Source organism: Bombina bombina, chromosome 3 (assembly GCF_027579735.1).
Source record: "Bombina bombina isolate aBomBom1 chromosome 3, aBomBom1.pri, whole genome shotgun sequence".
Lineage (NCBI taxonomy): Eukaryota > Metazoa > Chordata > Amphibia > Anura > Bombinatoridae > Bombina > Bombina bombina.
The window spans coordinates 27895871-27920330 of record NC_069501.1 but is presented as its reverse complement, the minus strand read 5'-3'; the positions used below and the strand labels follow the sequence as shown (position 1 = coordinate 27920330).

The 24460-nt window shown below is 38.9% G+C and overlaps 1 protein-coding gene across 1 annotated transcript in view; it reads right to left on the bottom strand.

Moving 5' to 3' along the window:
• The window catches only part of LOC128652810 (butyrophilin-like protein 10), a 203017-nt gene that overhangs the window by 39695 nt on the left and 138862 nt on the right, over positions 1–24460 (bottom strand). The window contains exon 4 of the mRNA XM_053705761.1: positions 3106–3148. Coding sequence (XP_053561736.1) covers positions 3106–3148 — 43 coding nt within the window. The remainder of the gene's footprint in view (positions 1–3105; positions 3149–24460) is intronic.

Here is a 24460-nt window from a genome sequence, read left to right as displayed (position 1 = left end):
TGATTGACTGTTGCTGTACTCTGCGGGTTTGACTACACTGCTTGCCTTAACCCCTGAATTGCTGGATTGCTTTACCGTTGATTAACTCTGCCTGTTTGACTACTCTATTGATTTACCCTTAAATTGCCTTACGGCTGGATTCCCTACCTATTGCCGTCACAGACTACACTGGAATAACAAGACTACTAGCCAAGTTTAGTCTGATAGTGGAATATCCCACGAGCATTACAAAGTTATAGCGCAAATTATAGCGTGTGTTAAAGTTTCACCTTATTTGTTTGCATAGCCAATAGAATTTCATTAGCTCTCATCCTTTTGGCTTATTTGAACAGCCAATAGGATTTCAGTAGCTCTCATCCTATTGGCTGATTTAAATTTAAAAAAATCAAATCAGCCAATATGAATGCAAGGGTCGCCATTTTGAAAAGGTTCCCTTGCATTGAAGATTCAGTGTATGGCAGTGACCGTATGAAGAGGACGCTCCGTGCCAGATGTCTTCAAGGATGGACCCGGGATACAGCTAGAAGATGCCACCTGGATGGATGAAGACCTCGCCACCTGGATGAAGACTTCTTGCCTCCTGGATGTCCGGACTTCAGAAACTGGGAGTAGATCTTCGGGGGTTAGTATTAGGTTATTTTAAAATCTTTTTGGGTGGGATTTTTTTTTAGATTAGGGTTTGGGCTTTATGTAAAAGAGCTGAATGCTTTAAAAGGCAAATGCCATACAAATGCCCTTTTCAGGGCAATGGGTAGCTTAGGTTTTTGTTAGATTTATTTTTTTTATTTTGGGGGGTTGGTTGGGTGTTGGGTTTTACTGTTGGGGGGGTCTTTGTATTATTTTACAAGTAAAAGAGCTGATTTTCTTAGGGCCCTTTTAAGGGCTATTGGTAGTTTATTGTAGGCTAGGGTTTTTTTTGGGGGGTGGGGGTATTTTTATAGGGCTATTAGACTAGGTGTAATTGTTTTTATTTTTGATCATTTCGTTTGTTATTTTTCGTATTTTAGTGTTTGTTATTTTTTGTAATTTAGTATTTTTTTTTTTTTTTTATTTTAGACTTAAATTTCTTTAGTAGCGTTAGTTTTTATTTAATATGTAATTTTAGCATAATAGTTTAGTATAATAGTTATGTTAGGTTAATTTATAGTTCAAACTTAGTTTTTTTTTATTTCACAGGTAAATTTTTATTTATTTTAAGATAGTGATATTGTAATGTGGGAGGCTGGTGGTTTAGGGGTTTAACAGTTTATTTAGTAGTGGCTATGTGGGGACTGGCGGTTTAGGGGTTAATAGGTTTAGTTAGTGGTGGCGGTGTCTGGGAGCGGCGGAATAGGGGTTAATAATTTTATTATAGTGGCGGGGATGTGGGCGGGCGGCAAATTAGGGGTTAATACGTATTAAATAGTGTTTGCGATGCGGGAGGGTGGTAGTTTAGGGGTTAATAAGTAGTTTATGGGTATTATTGTACTTTGTAACAGTTTAGTTATGAGTTTTGTGAAACATTTCTGTGGCGCAAAACTCATAACTACTGGTCTCAGATTGCAGAATGGCTTGTGTCGGTATAGGCTGTAATGCAATCATTTTAGGCTCACCGCACAACTTGTGTTACTGGCGCTATGGAAATCCCACGCAAAAACGTCATTTTTTTGAGTGCAGGATTGACGTTGCGTTACAGGCTGAAATGCTTGCAGTACAGCTATACCGACAAGACACGTAATGGCTGCGTTACTGTTTTTTTTCCGGAAATTACCATTTTTTCAGCGTTAAAACCGCAACACAAAACTCGTAATCTAGGTGATAGTATGTTATTCTGTTAGAATAAAAAGGTGGAATGTAAGAATATATATATATATATATATATATATATATATATATATATATATAACAATACTGACACCATTTTGTCTTTACTTTGTCTTTATTCCTCCATTTTAAGTTTGGTTTATTATAGTTTATTATGTTATGTGAAAAATATGCTGATGTTTTAAGCTGAACACTTTGGGGTAGATTTAACAAGGGCCGGATAGCCCTTGTTCCCCTTGTTTCCGCGCGAGCCTTCAGGCTCGCCGGAAACAGCAGTTATAAAGCAACGGTCTAAAGACTGCTGCTCCATAACTTGCCCGCTGCCTCTGAGGCTGCGGTCTTCAATCCACTCAATCCTATATGATTGGTCTGATTGACACCCTCTGCAGGGGGCCGCATTGCTCAAACAGTTCACATTCAATGATGTCTGTTGGACATGATACGCTACAGCGTATCATGTCAGACAGACATTGGTAAATCTCCTAATAGAAAAAAGCAGCAATGAGGTGTCAGCATAAAAATCCCTTTATTTTTCAAACATGGGGATCATGTAGAGAACGCAATGTTTCGGGGCAGTCCTCTTAGTCATGACATGTATAGTATGCTGACACCTCATTGCTGCTTTTTTCTACTTGGACGGTGGGTTTGACAGTGGCCCACAGACGTGTCAGTACACCTGGTTTCAGTGCTGGTCTTTCTTTGGATTTTATTGGTAAATCTCCTCCCAGATCTCAATAATTTGCCCCGTGTTCTTGTTATGTCTTTGGCGATGTGCCTAGGTGTACTTTTATCTAACACTCCTCGCTCATTAAAAATACTCCTTTTTATTCCTTATTTTTACTATGCATACTGTGTGAGATGGTGTGACTATAATATGTCATTGTTTAACCCCATATACTGTAACCATTGTCTATAAAAGTATGTGATGCCTTATAATAAACAGAACAGTGGTTAGACTTTACTTGCTGCCTGCCTGTTGTTCACCGAGATATCTTGCCAAGTAACCCATTCAGTTCTAGGTGAAGGTGTAGAATACTGCTAAGTGTCAATTGATACCCCGTTTATAAGATAACGCCTAGCAGTCACTATTGTATAGTTTTTCAATTTTCTGCGTGAGATTTTATCAACTCCTAAGTCTCCCTTATTTTTTTCAAAAAAGTTGGCAACCTTAGGTCAGTCTCATGGTTAATCTGTCTCCAAAAGCTCTCAATGATACTAAAGACCCATAATACACAGTCACACATAGTAATAAAATGTCTACAAACCACACCACTCAAATCTGTCAGCTCTTGGAATGCTTACCGTTGACTGGTAGGCAGCAGGTCAGTAGTGCTGAGGCAATCACCTGAAATATAAATGTGAAACTGGGTATTATGGGAATATTTGTCATTTACTTGCCCTCTCTTGCAGTGGATACTCATACATATTTGCAGCATGGGTTCTGCCTCACCTATATTGGGCCAGATTACAAGTGGAGTGCTAAATATCTCTTGCGCGCAAGCGATATTAGCTCACCACTGAGTAATAACAGTGTAGGGGGTAAGTAGTGCAGCGATGGCAGCAAATAAAAATATATATGTATATGATTATATACATATATATTTATGTGCTAATAAGTGTATATACACATTAACACACACACATATATATATATATATATAAGCATATACATATATATTTACTGGGAACACACATTTCCCATAGACCGCAATGTAAAGGCACTTTCAGTGACGTTTTTTTTCTAACACCCCACTCCCACCAACTTTAAAAGCCCCAAAACTTCCTAGTGCCACTTGTAATGGCTGGTTATTTATTGCGTGCCCGCAAGCGGGAAAATTTGCCTGTTTTAGGGCACACAATAATTTAGCGCTCCACTTGTAATCTAGCCCATAGTTTATTAATATTTTTAGGCAAATAAATACTTTTAAAAATGACATAAATGTGTATGCAATTCTGACTGTCCCTTTTCAATCTCCCGTTTTTGTTGATAATTAATTTTAAGTGACCACATACACAATTGAGTCTATACTTGGCAAAACCGAAATTTTCCCAACAGAATAAGTCCAGATCTAGATCTAGATCCAGAGGCAGATACCCCGCATACAATACGCAAACTCAGGAGAAACATGTAACATTTTCTGACACAGACCAATTAGATGAGGAGAGGGGGGAGCAGTCTATTTCTAGTGTTATTAGACAACTAATGACTACAGGGGATCAATCTGTCAGGCCCAAGGAGGCCGTAGGGGGGAGAACTGATCCCATTATTACTAGAAACTATAATAAGAAAAGAACATCACAATCCACCCTACTTGCACAAACAGAACAACGCAGACTAGAATTCCTTAGTAACCATGATAATTAAACTACTAGAATAACGCAGAATATCACACCCTGTATTATAAACTCCAATCAACAGGTTTTTCACAGGGACACCACAACATCAGGAGAGACATCGCCGGAAATCAACCCGATCGAGTACGATCTGGTTGATTGACACCCCTTCTGCTGGCAGCCTATTGGCCGCGAGTCTGCAGGGGGCGGCATTGCACCAGCAGTTCTTGTGAACTGCTGGTGCAATGCTGAATTCAGCGAGGTCTGTCGGACCTGATCCGCACTGTCGGATCAGGTCTGACAGACCTTGATAAATAGAGGCCATGGGCTATAAGCCAAGTCAGTTTTCTATCCAACCAGGGAAAGGGGACCTTTCTTGGAGGCTTTTCACAATAGGGTCGAGGAAGACCTCGTTTTGCTGTCAGCTGGAAGCAAAAAGCCTTACCCAAATTTATCAATTACCCAGGCACAAGCATTAGATGCCCTTAAAAATAGAGATGACTTGGTGATTCAGCAATCTGATAAAGGGGGCAGTATTGTTGTACAAGATAAAATCTCATATGTACAGGAGGCAATGAGACAGCTATACACATTAACACACACACACATATATATATATATATATATATATATATATATATATATATATATATATATATATATATAAAAGCATATACATTTACAGGGAAAACACAGTTAGCATAGACCGCAATGTAAAGGAACCTCCGCAAGCGGGCAAATTTGCCTGTTTTAGGGCACACAATAATTTAGAGCTCCACTTGTAATCTAGCCTATAGTTTATTAATATTTTTAGGCAAATAAATACTTTTAAAAATGTCATAAATATGTATGCAATTCTGACTGTTTCTTTTCACTCTCCTTTTTTATTGATAAATAATTTTAAGTGCAGCTCCATCTAGTGGCTCTGGTAAAACAGCAATTTATTATACCTGGTGGAGCTGCTCTTACTGTAGCCCTCCCGCAGCCTCTAATATTCACTATCTTTAAGATAGATTATGTCACTTCCTGGGAAATTCAGCAACAGGAAGAGAGCCCATTTCAGTTTCATGCAGTAAGATCATGGTGCATTTGTAAGTACTCACATGTGTAATAACAGTTATAGGGCTGGCCTGGAGACAACTGGTGTTATGCCTGTGTGTTTTAGCCTTAATGCAACATTTTAACAGGTTTTGGGAAATTCCACTTTTCCGGGGATTGCTGGGAATTGTATTCTTTCTAAAAAGGATCTCCCACACTTCCTGTATAGCTTTATGTTCCTCCAGTGATCAGTTATAGAGAGCCCTGCTTGCAGTGTAAACTGTCATCTCCAGTGATCAGTTATACAGAGCCCTGCTTGCACTGTAAACTGTCATCTCCAGTGATCACTTATAGACAGTCCTGCTTGCAGTGTAAACTGTCATCTCCAGTGATCAGTTATAGAGAGTCCTGCTTGCAGTGTAAACTGTCATCTCCAGTGATCACTTATAGACAGTCCTGCTTGCAGTGTAAACTGTCATCTCCAGTGATCAGTTATACAGAGCCCTGCTTGCAGTGTAAACTGTCATCTCCAGTGATCACTTATAGACAGTCCTGCTTGCAGTGTAAACTGTCATCTCCAGTGATCACTTATAGACAGTCCTGCTTGCAACTGTCATCTCCAGTGTTCAGCTATAGAGAGCCCTAAAGCTGCTATGACTGATTGTAAATGCTCATTTGTTAATAACTAGTATTCATCACACTCAGAAGAAGTTTCACTTTGACGGGGACTTTCTTTCAATATTTATTCTTTATTATTTACATTGTCATGAATCTTAAAAATACTGTCCATGCCGGTAAAATACCAGCTGGGTGGCAACCCTACTTGCAGTGTAAAACTATCATCTCCAGTGATCAGCTATAGAGAGTCCTGCTTGCAGTTTAAACTGTTATCTCCAGTGATCAGCTATATAGAGCCCTAAAGCTGCTAGGACTGATTGTAAATTATCATTTGTTAATAACTAGTATTCATCACATTCAGAAGAAGTTTCACTTTGACAGGGGCTTTCTTTCAATATTTATTCTTTATTTTTTACATTGACATGAACCTTAGTGGCAATCCTACTTGCAGTGTAAAACTGTTATCTGCAGTGATCAGCTATAGAGAGCCCTGCTTGCAGTATAAATTGCCATATCCAGTGATCAGTTATAGAGAGTCCTGCTTGCAGTGTAAACTGTCATCTCCAGTAATCAGTTATAGAGTCCTGCTTGCAGTGTAAACTGCCATATCCAGTGATTAGCTATAGAGAGCCCTGCTTGCAGTGTTAACGGTAATCTCCAGTGATCAGTTATAGAGTGTCCTACTTGCAGTGTAAACTGTCATCTCCAATGATCCGTTATAGAGTTCTGCTTGCAGTGTAAACTTTCATCTCCAGTGATCATCTATAGAGAGCCCTGCTTGTAGTGTAAACTGTCATCTCCAGTGATCAGCTATAGAGAGCCCTGCTTGCAGTGTAAACTGTCATCTCCAGTGATCAGTTATAGAGAGTCCTGCTTGCAGTGTAAACTGCCATCTCCAGTGATCAGTTATAGGGAGTGCTGCTTGCAGTGTAAACTGTCATCTACAGTGATCACTTATAGACAGTCCTGCTTGTAGTGTAAACTGCCATCTCCGGTGATCAGTTATAGAGAATCCTGTTTGCAGTGTACACTGCCATCTCCAGTAATCAGTTATAGAGAATCCTGCTTGCAGTGTAAACTGTCATCTCCAGTGATTAGCTATAGAGAGCCCTGCTTGCAGTGTAAACAGTCATCTCCAGTGATCAGTTATAGAGTGTCCTGCTTGCAGTGTAAACGGTAATCTCCAGTGATCAGTTATAGAGAGTCCTGCTTGCAGTGTAAACTGCCATCTCCAGTGATCAGTTATAGGGAGTGCTGCTTGCAGTGTAAACTGTCATCTACATTGATCACTTATAGACAGTCCTGCTTGTAGTGTAAACTGCCATCTCCGGTGATCAGTTATAGAGAATCCTGTTTGCAGTGTACACTGCCATCTCCAGTAATCAGTTATAGAGAATCCTGCTTGCAGTGTAAACTGTCATCTCCAGTGATTAGCTATAGAGAGCCCTGCTTGCAGTGTAAACTGACATCTCCAGTGATCAGTTATTGAGAGTCCGGCTTACAGTGTAAACTGTCATCTCCAGTGATCAGCTATAGAGAGTCCTGCTTACAGTGTAAACAGGGGCTTTCTTTCAATATTTATTCTTTATTTTTTACATTGACATGAACCTTAAAAATACTGTCTGTGTCTGTAAAATACCGGCTGGGTGGCAACCCTACTTGCAGTGTAAAACTGTTATCTCCAGTGATCAGCTATAGAGAGCCCTGCTTGCAGTATAAATTGCCATATCCAGTGATCAGTTATAGAGAGTCCTGCTTGCAGTGTAAACTGTCATCTCCAATTATCAGTTATAGAGTCCTGCTTGCAGTGTAAACTTTCATCTCCAGTGATCAGCTATAGAGAGCCCTGCTTGCAGTGTAAACTGACATTTCCAAAAGCTATAGAGAGTCCTGCTTGCAGTGTAAACAGTCATCTCCAGTGATCAGTTATAGAGTCCTGCTTGCAGTGTAAACTGTCATCTCCAATTATCAGTTATAGAGTCCTGCTTGCAGTGTAAACTTTCATCTCCAGTGATCAGCTATAGAGAGCCCTGCTTGCAGTGTAAACTGACATTTCCAAAAGCTATAGAGAGTCCTGCTTGCAGTGTAAACAGTCATCTCCAGTGATCAGTTATAGATAGTCCTGCTTGCAGTGTAAACTGACATCTCCAGTGATCAGTTATTGAGAGTTCGGCTTACAGTGTAAACTGTCATCTCCAGTGATCAGCTATAGAGAGTCCTGCTTACAGTGTAAACAGGGGCTTTCTTTCAATATTTATTCTTTATTTTTTACATTGACATGAACCTTAAAAATACTGTCTGTGTCGGTAAAATACCGGCTGGGTGGCAACCCTACTTGCAGTGTAAAACTGTTATCTCCAGTGATCAGCTATAGAGAGCCCTGCTTGCAGTATAAATTGCCATATCCAGTGATCAGTTATAGAGAGTCCTGTTTGCAGTGTAAACTGTCATCTTCACTAATCAGTTATAGAGAGTCCTGCTTGCAGTGTAAAATGTCATCTCCAGTGATCAGTTATAGAGAGTACTGCTTGCAGTGTAAACTGTCATCTCCAGTGATCAGTTATAGAGAGTCCTTGCTTAAAGTGTAAACTGTCATCTCCAGTGATCAGTTATAGAGAGTCCTTGCTTGAAATGTAAACTTTCATCTTCAGTGATCAGTTATAGAGAGTCCTGCTCGCAGTGTAAACTGTCATCTCCAGTGATCATTTATGAAGAGTCCTGCTTGCAGTGTAAACTGTCATCTCCAGTGATCAGTTGTAGAGAGCTTTGCTTGCAGTTTAAACTGTCATTTCCTGAGATCAGTTATAAAGAGTCCTTCTTTCAGTATAAACCATCATATCCAGTAATCAGTTATGTAGAACTTTGCTTGCAGTGTAAACTGTCATCATTGCGTACATGTATGTGTGTATTTGTATCTATGCATGTTTGTCTATGCATGTGTGTGTGTGTGTGTATGTATGTGTGTGTGTATGTATGTGTGTCTATGTACTGTATGTGTGTATGATTATGTATGTGTGTATGTACATCTATATATGTGTCTATTCATGTTGTATGTATGTGTGTAAATGTGTCTATGTATGTATATGTATGTTTGTATGTGATTGTATATGTATCTATGTATGTGTATGTATGGGTGTGCATGTGTCTATGTATGTGTATGTATATATGTATGTATATCTATGCTTGTGTGTATATCTATATATGTGTGTGTGTGTATATGTGTCTATGTATGTATATATATGTATGTGCGTGTGTGTGTATATGTGTCTATGGGGCCGATTTATAAAAGCATCAACTGATATTACGCTGGTATTCCATGTGAAATTAGACGCAAAGTTGATCCATCGTAGTTAAAGGGACACTGAACCCAAATTTTTTCTATCATGATTCAGATAAAGCATGCAATTTTAAGCAACTTTCTAATTTACTCCTATTATCAAATTATTTTCATTCTCTTGGTATCTTTATTTGAAATGCAAGAAAGTAAGTTTAGATGCCGGCCCATTTTTGGTGAACACACTGTGTTGTTCTTGCTGATTGGTGGATAAATTCACCTACCAATAAACAAGTGCTTTCCATGGTGCTGAACCAAAAAATAGCTTAAATGCCTTCTTATTCAAATAAAGAAAGCAAGAGAACGAAGAAAAATTGATGGAGTAAATTAGAAAGTTGTTTAAAATTGCATGCTCTATCTGAATCACGAAAGAAAGAATTTGGGTTCAGTGTCCCTTTAACAAAGCGTCAACATCTTTAAATGTTAAAATGTGTGAAGTAATATACGCTCCCGCGATCTCAATCCGACGCCGATCTATGCTTGTGTTATTCCGCCATCACATTCGACTCTATTTGACCCTCTTGCCAATTTATCAAACATTCAACAGGTACGCTCACGTCTATTCTGCCGCAGTGAACCTATCGTTCAAACCGCCACCCTTGACGCTGTGAATAGAAATCAATGGGAGTCTGATAAGCCAGAAAGGTTATGTTAGATGCTGCAAGAGAATGAAGCTTATTACATATTTATGTAAATTAGAAAGTTGATTACAATTGTAAACTCTTTCTAAATCACACAGACAACAAAGACTCATGTTCAGTATCTAAATAATATGTTAATTAATAATATTATAATAACACGTCATTTTAAGGGACAGATTAATTTCAAAAGTAGTTTTAATGACAGGCAATGTCTGTCTGGCAGTAGGACTAGTAGATATAGGGAAAACATGAAATAAATACATTACATACTATAGCTAACTTACGGCGAGATTACGAGTTTGGCATTAACAGGGGTGTATTGCTAACAAGGCTTTTTTTTCTAACGCTACCTTAAGCCAATGCTGGTATTACAGTTTTTTTTAAACCTGGCGTTAGCAGCAAAAAGGTGATCGTAGAGCAAAATTTAGCTCCACATCTCACCTCAATACCAGCATTGCTTACGGTAGCGGTAAGCTGGCTAAACGTGCTCGTGCACGATTTCCCCATAGGAAACAATGGGGCTAAGCCGGCTGAAAAAAAAACTAACACCTGCAAAAAAGCAGCGTTCAGCTCCTAACACAGCCCCATTGTTTCCTATGGGGAAATAAAAAATATGTCTGCACATAACACTCTAACATGAACCCCAAGTCTAAACACCCCTAATCTTACACTTATTAACCCCTAATCTGCCGCCCCGAACATCGTCGCCACCTGCATTATACTATTAACCCCTAATCTGCCGCTCCGGACACCGCCGCCACCTACATTATACTTATGAAACCCTAATCTGCTGCCCCCAACATCAGCGCCACCTACATTATACTTATGAACCCCTAATCTGCTGCCCCCAACATCGACGCCACCTACATTATAGTTATTAACCCCTAATCTGCCCCCCCAACGTCGCCGCAACTATAATAAATTAATTAACCCCTAATCTGCCGCCGCCGCCAACGTCGCCGCCACTATAATAAAGTTATTAACCCCTAAACCTAAGTCTAACCCTAACGGCCCCTAACTTAAATATAATTTAAATCAATCTAAATAAAATAACTACAATAAAATAAATTATTCCTATTTAAAACTAAATACTTACCTATAAAATAAACCATAAGATAGCTACAATATAACTAATAGTTACATTGTAGCTATCTTATGATTTATTTTTATTTTACAGGCAACTTTGTATTTATTTTAACTCTGTAAAATAGTTATTAAATAGTTATTAACTATTTAATAACTACCTAGCTAAAATAAGTACAAAATTACCTGTAAAATAAAACCTTACGTAGGTTACAATTATACCTAACACTACACTATCATTAAATAAATTAACTAAAATACCTACAATTAATTACAATTAAATTCAATAAACTAAATTACAAAAAAAACAAACACTAAATTACAGAAAATAAAAAAAGAATTACAAGAATTTTAAACTAATTACACCTAATCTAATCCCCCTAATAAAATAAAAAAGCCCCCCAAAATAATACAATTTCCCTACCCTATACTAAATTACAAATAGCCCTTAAAAGGGCCTTTTGCGGGGCATTGCCCCAAAGTAATCAGCTCTTTTACCTGTAATAGAAAAATACAATACCCCCCCAACATTAAAACCCACCACCCACACACACCTACTCTAAAAACCACCCAATCCCCCCTTAAAAAATCCCTAACATTACCCCATTGAAGATCTCCCTACCTTGAGCCGTCTTCACCCAGCTGGGCACAAGTGGTCATCCGATCCGGGCAGAAGTCTTCATCCGATGGGGCAGAAGAGGACATCCAGACCAGCAGAAGGCTTCATCCAAGCGGCATCTTTTATCTTCTTCCTTCCGACGAGGAGCGACTCCATCTTGAAGACATCCGGCGCGGAGCATCCATCCTGCATGAAGTTCAATCTGATTGGCTGATGACCTCGCATTCTATTGGCTGATCCAATCAGCCAATTGGATTGAACTTCAACCCGATTGGCTGATTAAATCAACCAATCAGATTTTTCCTACCTTAATTCCGATTGGAATAATGGATTGAATAATCCTATCAGCCAATCGGAATTCGAGGGATGCCATCTTGGATGACGTCATTTAAAGGAACCGTCATTCGTCGAGTAGTCGTCGTGCTGGAAGGATGCTCCGCGCCGGATGTCTTCAAGATGGAGTCGCTCCTCGTCGGATGGAAGAAGATAGAAGATGCCGCTTGGATGAAGCCTTCTGCCGGTCCGGATGTCCTCTTCTGCCCCATCGGATGAAGACTTCTGCCCGGATCGGATGACCACTTGTGCCCGGCTGGGTGAAGACGGCTCAAGCTAGGGAGATCTTCAATGGGGTAGTGTTAGGTTTTTTTTAAGTGGGGATTGGGTGGGTTTTAGAGTAGGGGTGTGTGGGTGGTGGGTTTTAATGTTGGGGGGGTATTGTATTTTTTTTTTACAGGTAAAAGAGCTGAATACTTTGGGGCAATGCCCCGCAAAAGGCCCTTTTAAGGGCTATTTGTAATTTAGTATAGGGTAGGGAAATTTTATTATTTTGGGGGGCTTTTTTATTTTATTAGGGGGATTAGATTAGGTGTAATTAGTTTAAAATTTGTGTAATTCTTTTTTATTTTCTGTAATTTAGTGTTGTTTTTTTCCCGTAATTTAGTTTATTGATTTTAATTGTAATTAATTGTAGGTATTTTAGTTAATTTATTTAATGATAGTGTAGTGTTAGGTGTAATTGTAACTTAGGTTAGGATTTATTTTACAGGTAATTTTGTACTTATTTTAGCTAGGTAGTTATTAAATAGTTAATAACTATTTAATAACTATTGTACCTAGTTAAAATAAATACACAGTTGCCTGTAAAATAAATATAAATCCTAAGATAGCTACAATGTAACTATTAGTTATATTGTAGCTATCTTACGGTTTATTTTATAGGTAAGTATTTAGTTTTAAATAGGATTAATTTATTTAATTATGTTAAATGTATTTCGTTTAATTTAAATTATATTTAAGTTAGGGGGGTATAGGGTTAGGTGCAGATTAGGGGTTTATAGGTATAATGTAGGTGGCGGCGTTGTCCGGTCGGAAGATTAGGGGTTAAAATTTTTTAGTGTTTGCGATGTAGGGGGGGGCTCGGTTTAGGGGTTAATAGGTAGTTTATAGGTGTTAGTGTACTTTTTAGCACTTTAGTTAAGAGTTCTATGTTCCGGCGTTAGCCCATAAAACTCTTATCTACTGACTTTTAATTGCGGTAGGAGTCTGGACAGGAGAGGGTCTACCGCTCACTTCCTCCAAGACTCATAATACCAGCGTATTATGCAATTGACGTAAGGAGATTTGCGGTAGCCTCAAGTCGCAGAAGAAAAGTGAGCGGTGAGCCTGTACCTGTCAGACTCGTAATACCAGCGTTAGGTAAAAAGCAACGTTGGGACAGCTCAACGCTGCTTTTTAAGGCTAATGCAAAACTCGTAATCTCGGTGTTACTTTTTTGATCAATTTAATTTCACCATGTTTAACGCATGTAATACAAGTCCCACTGCATTTCGCACCAAATTGGACGCAATACTCAGACTCTTAAACAACCCACAAACTAGTAAAATTTTCCTTCACTTTTGATTGGGAAATGCATCAGTCAATCTGATTTAAATATACATTTTATAGTGTCACTAACGAATCAAATGGCTGATTAATCAAATTGCTCATTAATCACTCATTCGTTACATTGTGTATTATATTTTGAAAGTATGTATATGTGAAATTAGTATTAAAGTTAAAGGGACATGAAACACAATTTTTTTCTTCCATGATTCAGATATAGAATACAATTTTAAACAACTTTGCAATTAACTTATATTATTTAATGTGCTTCCTTCTCTTATTATCCTTTGCTAAAAGGTTTATCTAGGCAAGCTCAGGAGCAGCAGATAACCTAGGTTCTAGCTGTTGATTGGTGGCTGCATATATATATTGATTGTGATTGACTCACCCATGTGTTCAGTTAGAAACCATTAGTGCATTGCTGCTCCTTCAATAAATGATACCAAGAGAATGAAACAAATTACAAAATAGAAGTAAATTAGAAAGTTGTTTAACATTGTATCCTCTATCTGAATCATGAAAGAAAATGTTTGGGTTTCATGTCCCTTTAAACATTGATAATGACATTAGGACACACAGTGTAATATTTTTGACAATGATTTTAAAAATCGAATGATGTTTGATTCAATCTAATCTTAAGCTGATAGCTTAAAGGGATAGTCCACCTAACATTAAACTATCATGAATCAGATACAGCAGAAATTAAAATCACCTATTTACTGTCATGATATTTTCAGTGTTTTTCTTCCTTCTCTTGAATTTAATTTTCATTAAGAAATGTCATCTTATATGCAAGCCCATTTTGTAACACCTGTGTAGGGGTGGTGTTTCAAACTAGACTGCAATCAGGAAGGGTTACACAGGTGCAAAAAGAAAACTGGCACAGCTCTTAAAATATCCATTGATTGCAAATAAATACATATGATACCCTGATTACATGTTATATTCCCAATTATTCTTGATCAGAATAATAATATATTTACACTATATACATATAGTGGTATAATTAAACACAGAAATATGAAAGACATCATTGTTTAGAACAAAATACAATTTAAGGACATATAAATATGTTTGCGCAAGATCTCTGACGTAACACACACAATATATATATATATATATATAAATAGTTGCCAGTGCCCTGCACACACTTTTCAAAAGCTAGATTGCCCGGGGTGCATTCAAGTTTAACACTTATGTCATAAAAAAGGAACGCACTCGCCGGGTCTTATGTGCATGGTATTTAATAATACATCAAGAGGTGACGTTTTGGGGAAGTTAGCCCCGTCCTCAGACCTTTACAAAACAAACCAAACTTATTACAATATATACATTACCCGCCACCATCACTTGCGAACAACCGGAAGTGCCCCTGGCGTCCTGCACGTACCACTGTGCAGGTCCGCCGGTTATTATGGCAACCGGAAGTCGCAATCCTGTGAGCAAAACAGAAACAACATAAATATATGTTAGCCCGTTATCACATATATGTAAGGTAACATTATTTACATTCATAGCACTGGCCTACTGACCTTGTGGGAATAAGAAACTGTCATCCTTATTATCTGGCAACTAAACCATTATGTTAACAAGGAGGTCCCCTCTACCTAGGAAACTGCCCAGAATCATAGGTCCCTATTACACACCCTCTAATTTTAGTTAATGGCAAACATCTAGTTAATGGCAAACATCTGGCCTATGGTTTATTATTAGAGGAACCAGTGCCAATCTAAATAGGTATTTAAACCTTTTGGAGCCAGTGTATTCAGAGTGAATATCCACTTTGATTCTTTCTGTAAAAGTAATTTGGCCCTGTTTCCCCCTTTATTTAATTTGTGGACATGATCGATGAAGATAAATCTGAGATCCACGGCCGTATGGCCAGTCAACGCGAATTGCCTCGCAACTGGCTGGTCCGATTCTTTTTAACAAATCGCCAGCCTAATAGCAGCTCGATGATTGGCCAAATGGGTGTACAGAGTATGAACCGTCTTTCCTACATAAAATAGACCACAGCAGCAATGTAGCAAATATATGTTATGTTAGGTGCAAGTATTTGATATCCTTAACTGCAGGACCACTCAGTCTCACACCAAACCTTTAGGTTCATTAGATGTAATCAAGAACCTAGTTTTTGCTCATAGATCTGAGGGTCACTGCTGCATGGATGCAGAGTGAAAGAAATGAGATTTAAAGATATATTATCCCGATTGCAATAGCAGTTTGCAATATGCAGATAATTATAGAGATAGTAGATAAAAGAAAGGTAAATATAGATTAGTGTTAGTATGTGAATGTCAGCCTCAAATAACACAGGTTGCAACCAGGAGGTGTTTCTATATAAATTAAGCAGGAGAGCTCTATAACGGTTATATTGTTTTTAGTTAACAGGCAGTCCTTAGTTAGTCTATAACGTTGTTAGTATTCATGTAAACAGCAGGCAGTCCTTCACAATCAACAGTATGATATTTGATAAGGCACATAGAATATTAAAGCACAGTTCGTCAAGCTGAATCGATAGATATTACAAGCAATCAGATTGTTAAAGGTAGCTGTATTTGCATAAGCGTCACACTGTATAACATGCAGGAAAGTCCTTTAAAGTAGTAAGTGAATTAAGGTATAATACGTTACCACCTTCAGAGAGTAAGTAATAGTAACGGTTACCGCAGCTTCAAGGTGAGTTACTATTAAGCACAGGAGTTGGTTGTTTGCAGCCAGAGTGAGAGAGAGCTCCTGAGACTTACGGTGACGTCAGACGCCGATACACGGCTTCAATGTATAAGCCGGGAGAAACAGATTTAACAAGTGTAAGATACTTTGAGGATTCCGGTCAAAATAAGGAAACCTGAAATAAGACGATCCAAAGTTGAAAAGCACACAGCAATTGTAGTTACTAATAGTAAATTCCTTGGTTAGGAATACCAGCAAGGTGTCTTCGTTGTTGCTCAGCTTATAGCTAAGTGAATACAAATTACCAAGCATAGGTAGACTGGAGGAGGGGCCTTATATAGGAATGTGAATACCTGAACATCCTGATTTAAAGGGACAGGAACATAACAGGACGCCCCCCTAAAAAGAGCCGCTCCGCGGATCAAGGCTTGGGTCGGTCGGGATATCTTCGATGGAAAATTGAAAGAAGACGGGGTGCCGACAAATTAGAGTATGGTTCCCAGGAGTCCTCATCAGCCCCAAAACCTTTCCATCGTACCAGGTACTGGAGTTGATTGCGGTATAAACGAGAGTCCAAAATAGAATCCACTTCATACTCAACATCATCCACAACTGGAGGGTTAGTCAATGACGGATGAGGGGGATCCCTTGTCGGAGAGAAAGGTTTCAGGAGGGACACATGGAATGTAGGATGTATCCTGAGAGAGGGAGGTAGCTGAAGAGTCACAGCATTTGGATTAACAACCTTAACTATGTCATAGGGACCTATAAAGAGACTTCCAAGCTTTTTACTTGGAATACAGAGTTTCAAGTGTTTGGTACTTAACCAAACCTTATCCCCAGGTTTATAAGGAGGGGGTTTCGAGCGTCTCAAATCATAATGATGTTTCTGTGAAGCTTGAGCTTCTTGTAAGGTTGTTTTGAGAACAGAAAAACCCTCAGCAATAGTATTAACTGTCTGATCAACCGTAGGTAGCAAGGAATCGGTTCTGTGGAAAAGATGGTATGAAGGGTGAAAACCATAATTAATATAGAATGGCGAAGTTTTTGTGGATGCGTTGGTCATGTTATTATGTGCAAATTCTGCAGTAGGCAGCAGAGCGAACCAGTTATCCTGTTGGTTGGTACAATAGCATCTCAGATACTGTTCAAGAGACTGGTTAGTCCTTTCGCACTGACCATTAGTCTGGGGATGATAAGCAGTACTTAATCTCCTAGTAATCTTGAGTATAGAACATAACTGAGTCCAGAACTTAGAGGTGAATTGAGATCCTCTATCAGACGTGATGGAGTCAGGTAGTCCATGTAACTTTACAACATGATTCAAGAACAGTATGGCTGTTTCGGATGCGGTTGATAAACCCATATGTGGGATAAAGTGTGCCATTTTAGAAAACAAATCAACAATGACTAGAATTGTGTTATGGTTAGAGGATGGAGGTAGCTCCACTATATAGTCCAATGCTATGTCCTTCCAGGGTCTTTCAGGAACTGGTAATGAAAGTAGAAGTCCATAAGGACGAGTTCTAGTATGTTTGCAAGTAGCGCAGACAGAACAGGATCGAATGTAAGAAGAGACAGAACTTTTCATATTGGGCCACCAATAGTCTCTTTGTAGTATGCGTAGTGTTTTATGAAGTCCAGGATGTCCTGAAAGGAGAGAATCATGTGCAGAATGCATCAATTCATTTCGTAGAGGTTCTGGAATGTATATCTGGTTTCCATGGTAATACAGATTACTACTGTGTTTTTGTAGATCTGCTAATGGGAGTTTTGGATCTGCTCTCTGATACTCTTTTATAGAGGTTTCAGTGATTGAAGTCAATCCAATGAACTTATTTTGTGGAATGATAGAATCTGGAGGTATATAATGTTGAGGTTTTGGATCCTTCCTTGAAAGCGCATCTGCTTTTGTATTTTTAGAACCTGGGCGGTAAGTGATGGTGAAATCAAATCTTGAAAAGAAGAGGCTCCATCTAACTTGTCTAGATGTTAATGTTTTGCTGGTTTTTAAATATTCAAGGTTTCTATGATCCGTAAATATAAGAATAGTATGTTTAGTACCCTCAAGGAGGTGTCTCCAAAACTCTAGTGCTGATTTTATAGCGAGAAGCTCTTTTTCACCAATAGCATAATTTAGCTCGGCTGAGCTCATTACCCTAGAGTAATATGATATTGGATGTAGTGCTTCCTTGGGTGAAACTCTTTGTGAGAGTACAGCTCCAAGAGCGTACTCAGAAGCATCAACCTCAAGCGTGTACTGTAAACTGGGATCTGGGAATTTGAGTATCGGTGCTGTTACAAACCTCTCCTTTAATACTTTAAATGCGTTCTCAGCATGTATATTCCAAGAGAAACCAGGTTTTTTCTGAGTTAATTTAGTCAAGGGTCTAGCAATCTCAGAAAAGCCCTTGATAAACTTCCTATAGAAGTTTGCAAACCCAAGAAATCTCTGAACATCTTTTTTTGTACGGGGGGTGCTCCAGTTAGTAATAGCTTCCACTTTGTTTGCTTCCATAGCGATACCAGAAGGGGAAACCTGGTATCCTAAGAAGGAGATAGTAGTGGTATTAAAAATGCATTTCTCTAGCTTGGCATAGAGATGGTGTGTACGAAGTCTGGACAAAACAAGCTTGACATGGGTGTGATGGTTTGTTATATTGTCAGAATAGATTAAAATGTCATCTAAATAAATGACCATACAGACATCAAGTAAGTCATGAAATACGTCATTTATAAAACACTGGAACGTTGCAGGAGCGTTGCACAGCCCAAAAGGCATTACTGTATATTCATACAGTCCATAACGTGTGCGGAAAGCTGTTAGCCACTCATCGCCTTTCCTCATTCTTATCAAGTTATAAGCTCCTCTAAGATCTAATTTTGTGTAAATTTTAGCTCCTTGCAACCGTTCTATAAGTTCAGGGATAAGTGGGAGTGGGTACCTGTTTTTCTTGGTACATTTATTAAGTTGTCTGTAGTCAATAATAGGACGAAGTGATCCGTCCTTATTTTTAACAAAAAACATTGCAGCACCTGCTGGAGAGGTGGAAGGTCTTATAAAACCTTTCTTAAGGTTATCCTCTAAGTACTGTTTCAAATGAACCAATTCAGGTTCTGACATAGGGTATATATGACCAAAGGGAATGGAACTGCCCGGTAGTAAGTCTATAGGACAGTCATATGACCTGTGGGGGGGTAAGTTCTGAGCTTCTACTTTGTCAAACACATCAGAATATTCTTTATAACATTCAGGTAAAACATGATCAGTCATACAACACACAGAAGCTTTGGGAAAACAGACTTCCTTACAGTAAGTGGAATTAAAATTCACAACACCTTGCTTCCAAGAAATATCAGGATCATGTTTTATCAACCAATTGATACCAAAAATTAATGGGTATAAACTAGAGGGCAAAATGTCAAATGTACATGTCTCAGTATGGCCCTTCTGTGTGATAACTTGTAAGGGTGTAGTATGATGGGTAATAGGCCCCGTATTCATAAGAAAACCATCAACCAATCTTATGGCTTGTGCACTATCTTTTTTTATTGTGGGTATTTTATGTTTTGTTACAAATGCTTGGTCAATGAAATTCCCAGATGCACCAGAGTCAATAACGGCCTGGGTTTTTGTCTTCTGTAGACGCCACTGCAAAAGAACAGAAATTGGTAAATGAGTGGTAAGCGCAGACAATTTATTAAGGCAATTTTGGTGTTGAAGATTCTTACCCCTCTTCTGTCTGATAAGCACAGGACAGTCTCTAACAGCATGGTCCTTTGCTGCGCAATATAAACACAAGTTATGTAGCTTCCTTCTGGCTTTTTCCTCTGGTTTTAGAGGACCCCTCATGACAGCAACTTCCATAGGTTCATCGTTTGATTTAGATGGTGCAGTGACCACAGGATGGTATGCTGGGATTTTCTTGACAACAGGATCAGATAGTGCCCTTTCAGATCTACGTTCTCTTATCCTTCTATCAACAGTGATACATAAAGTCATAAGATTCTCTAAATCCACAGGAACTGCACCACGGGCTAATTCATCTTTTAATGTTTCAGAAAGACCTGTTCTGAACTGATTTCTCAGAGCAGGTTCATTCCATTGGGTGTCTGGTGCCCATCTTTTAAAGTCCGTGATATATTCTTCTACTGCTCTTTTACCTTGTCGTAGGTTCCTAAGAGCAGTCTCAGCAGTATTCTGCTTATGATGGTCTTCATATAATAGGGACATGGCAGAGAAAAAGGCATCTAAGGAGTCCAATATGGGGTCATTGTTCTCATAGAAGGCGTTAGCCCATGATTTAGCCTCTCCTCTGAGATATGAGATGACCGTTAGAACTTTGACTCGATCAGATGCATAGGTTCGGGGTTTTAAAGAAAAATACAAAGTACAGGAGTTTTTAAATTCTCTAAACTGAGTCCTGTCACCAAAGAATTTTTCAGGTGGAGATATAATTGGTTCAGGTGTTAAATCAATAGGAGCAGGTTTATCAGATAAATGCACATTAATAAACTTCCTAATGTGATCACTTTTCAATTTTAATTTCTCTGAGGCCTTGTAGCATATGGTCCATGCTTTGTGCAAGGGAACCAACACGGTTTGTAAGTTCACTGATATCCATGCTGTAGGATATATGTTAGGCTTGGTAATATGTTATGTTAGGTGCAAGTATTTGATATCCTTAACTGCAGGACCACTCAGTCTCACACCAAACCTTTAGGTTCATTAGATGTAATCAAGAACCTAGTTTTTGCTCATAGATCTGAGGGTCACTGCTGCATGGATGCAGAGTGAAAGAAATGAGATTTAAAGATATATTATCCCGATTGCAATAGCAGTTTGCAATATGCAGATAATTATAGAGATAGTAGATAAAAGAAAGGTAAATATAGATTAGTGTTAGTATGTGAATGTCAGCCTCAAATAACACAGGTTGCAACCAGGAGGTGTTTCTATATAAATTAAGCAGGAGAGCTCTATAACGGTTATATTGTTTTTAGTTAACAGGCAGTCCTTAGTTAGTCTATAACGTTGTTAGTATTCATGTAAACAGCAGGCAGTCCTTCACAATCAACAGTATGATATTTGATAAGGCACATAGAATATTAAAGCACAGTTCGTCAAGCTGAATCGATAGATATTACAAGCAATCAGATTGTTAAAGGTAGCTGTATTTGCATAAGCGTCACACTGTATAACATGCAGGAAAGTCCTTTAAAGTAGTAAGTGAATTAAGGTATAATACGTTACCACCTTCAGAGAGTAAGTAATAGTAACGGTTACCGCAGCTTCAAGGTGAGTTACTATTAAGCACAGGAGTTGGTTGTTTGCAGCCAGAGTGAGAGAGAGCTCCTGAGACTTACGGTGACGTCAGACGCCGATACACGGCTTCAATGTATAAGCCGGGAGAAACAGATTTAACAAGTGTAAGATACTTTGAGGATTCCGGTCAAAATAAGGAAACCTGAAATAAGACGATCCAAAGTTGAAAAGCACACAGCAATTGTAGTTACTAATAGTAAATTCCTTGGTTAGGAATACCAGCAAGGTGTCTTCGTTGTTGCTCAGCTTATAGCTAAGTGAATACAAATTACCAAGCATAGGTAGACTGGAGGAGGGGCCTTATATAGGAATGTGAATACCTGAACATCCTGATTTAAAGGGACAGGAACATAACAATATACAATAAATTATGTGGTACATGTCACCCTGTGTCTAATTATGTACTTCTTGTTGGAATGGGGATGTACAAATGTCCTGGTATTTCTCATTCCATTGCATGTAGTGCAACGAAGACACCCATTTGGGGGGACTAATCCATGTACTCTTCTTGCAGCTCTCAATCGGATCCACCTTAACCAAAGTATCTCTGATGGATCTGGATCTCCTATATCCCACTCTAGGTGGTCCCATCTTGGTGAATGGGAGAGTGGTATCTGTATTGACAATGTTACAGTTCCTCCTTATAGTTGTCGAGAGGTCCTTCTTGTCCACAGTGTACGCTGTAAGGTAGGACATTCTATTTTCTAGTGGCCGTTGTTCTTTAATCGTGAGTGCCTCCTCATGTGTTAAATCCCAGAACTTCTTCAAATGGTTGTCAATATGTCCTTCCTGATAACCTCGTTGGAGGAACCTCTTCTTCATCTCCAACAATTGTTTCTTGGCCTGTGTAGAATCACTATTATGGCGAACTACCAGCTTGAATTGAGAAATGGGTAGTGCCTTCTTAAGGGCTGGTGGATGGCAACTAGTGGCTTGTAACAGTGTACATAGCCATGATAATACCACTTATAGACAACTCCCAGGGGATCCTATATGAACCTTTAAAAAAGAGGTGGATGTATCTCTACAGAATGCAATGTCGGAAGATCAGATTGATACGCAATTATTAACATTTCTAACAGTACAGTTTCCCAGGACGCCAGTGTTTTATACACTGCTCAAGGTGCACAAACATGCCACACGGCCACATGGGAGGCTGATAGTATCGGCCATTGGGTCTCTTTTACAACCCATTGCTGTGTACTTGGATTCCATATTTCAACCTATTGTACGGAACATGCCGTCCTTCCTATTAGATTCGATGTCCCTTATAAAAGAATTGAATAACCTTAAGGGACTAAAAGGAAAAGAATGGCTAGTCACATTAGATGTGGTTAGCCTTTATACGGTGATTCCACACAACCAGGGCTTGGAAGCTATACGCAACCATCTATGTAGATATCCTTATGTGGGGCCTGATATGGAATGGATTCTGGAACTCCTTCAGTTTTGCCTAATGATTAATTACTTTTGGTTTGAGACTTTCTTTTATCTACAATTACTTGGGACGGCGATGGGGTCGAGCATGGCCCGATCGTATGCCAACATCTATATGGCAGAATTCGAGCAGTATCATACCCAGCTTTTTCAACATGCAAACATCTAATTTTTTCATCGTTATATAGATGATTTGTTTATCATATGGGATGGGTCGCTAACAGAGTTACAGTTATGGTTTCAACAACTGAATCAGGTCCTCCCTAACTTACAATTTAAAATGCAGTACAGTGAAGAAACAGTCGATTTCTTAGACCTGAGAATTTACAAGCAAGATAACAGGCTATGTACAACCCTTTTTCGTAAAAAAAAACGACAGGAATTCACTGTTACAAGCCACTAGTTGCCATCCACCAGCCCTTAAGAAGGCACTAACCGTTTCTCAATTCAAGCGGGTAGTTCGCAATACTAGTGATTCTACACAGGCCAAGAAACAATTGTTGGAGATGAAGAAGAGGTTCCTCCAACGAGGTTATCAGGAAGGACATATTGACAACCATCTGAAGAAGTTCTGGGATTTAACACAGGAGGATGCACTCACGACTTAGGAACAATGGCCACTAGAAAATAGAATGTCCTACCTTACAACATACACTGTGGACAAGAAGGACCTCTCGACAACTATAAGGAGGAACTGGAACATTGTTAATACAGATACCACTCTCCCATTCACTAATATGGGACCACCTAGCGTGGGATATAGGAGATCCAGATCCATCAGAGATACTTTCGTTAAGGTGGATCCGATTGAGAGCTACAAGAAAAGTACATGGATTAGTCCCCCCAAATGGGGTTGTTACAGGTGTCTTGGTGGAACTACATGCAATGGAATGAGGAATACTAGGACATTTGTACATCCCCATTCCAACAAGAAGTACATCATTAGACACAGGGTGACATGTACCACGGAATTTATTGTATATTTGCAGCATTGCCCCTGTGGTCTATTTTATGTAGGAAAGACGGTTGATACTCTGCGCACCCGTATGGCCAATCATCAAGCTGCTATTAGGCTGGCGATTCGTAAAAAAGAATTGGACCATACGGCTGCGGATCTCAGATTTATCATAATCGATCATGTCCCCAAATTAAATAGAGGGAGAGACAGGGCCAAACTACTTTTACAGAAAGAATTAAAGTGGATATTCACTCTGAATAAACTAGCTCTAAAGGATTTAAATACCTATTTAGATTGGCACTGTTTCCTCTAATAATAAACTATTGGATATCCATATAGGTCAGATGTTTGCCCTTAACTAGGGACCTATGATTCTGGGCAGTTTCCTAGGTAGAGGGGACCTCCTTGTTAACATAATGGTTTAGTTGCCAGATAATAAGGATGACAGTTTCTTATTCCCACAAGGTCTGTAAATATCTGTAGGCCAGTGCTATGAATGTAAATAATTTTACCTTACATATATGTGATAACTGGCTAACAAATATTTATGTTGTTTCTGTTTTGCTCACAGGATTGAGACTTCTGGTTGCCATGACAACCGGCGGACCTGCACAGTGGTACGTGCAGGACGCCAGGGGCATTTCCGGTTGTTTGCGGGTGATGGTGGCGGGTAATGTATATATTGTAATAAGTTTGTTTTGTTTTGTAAAGGTCT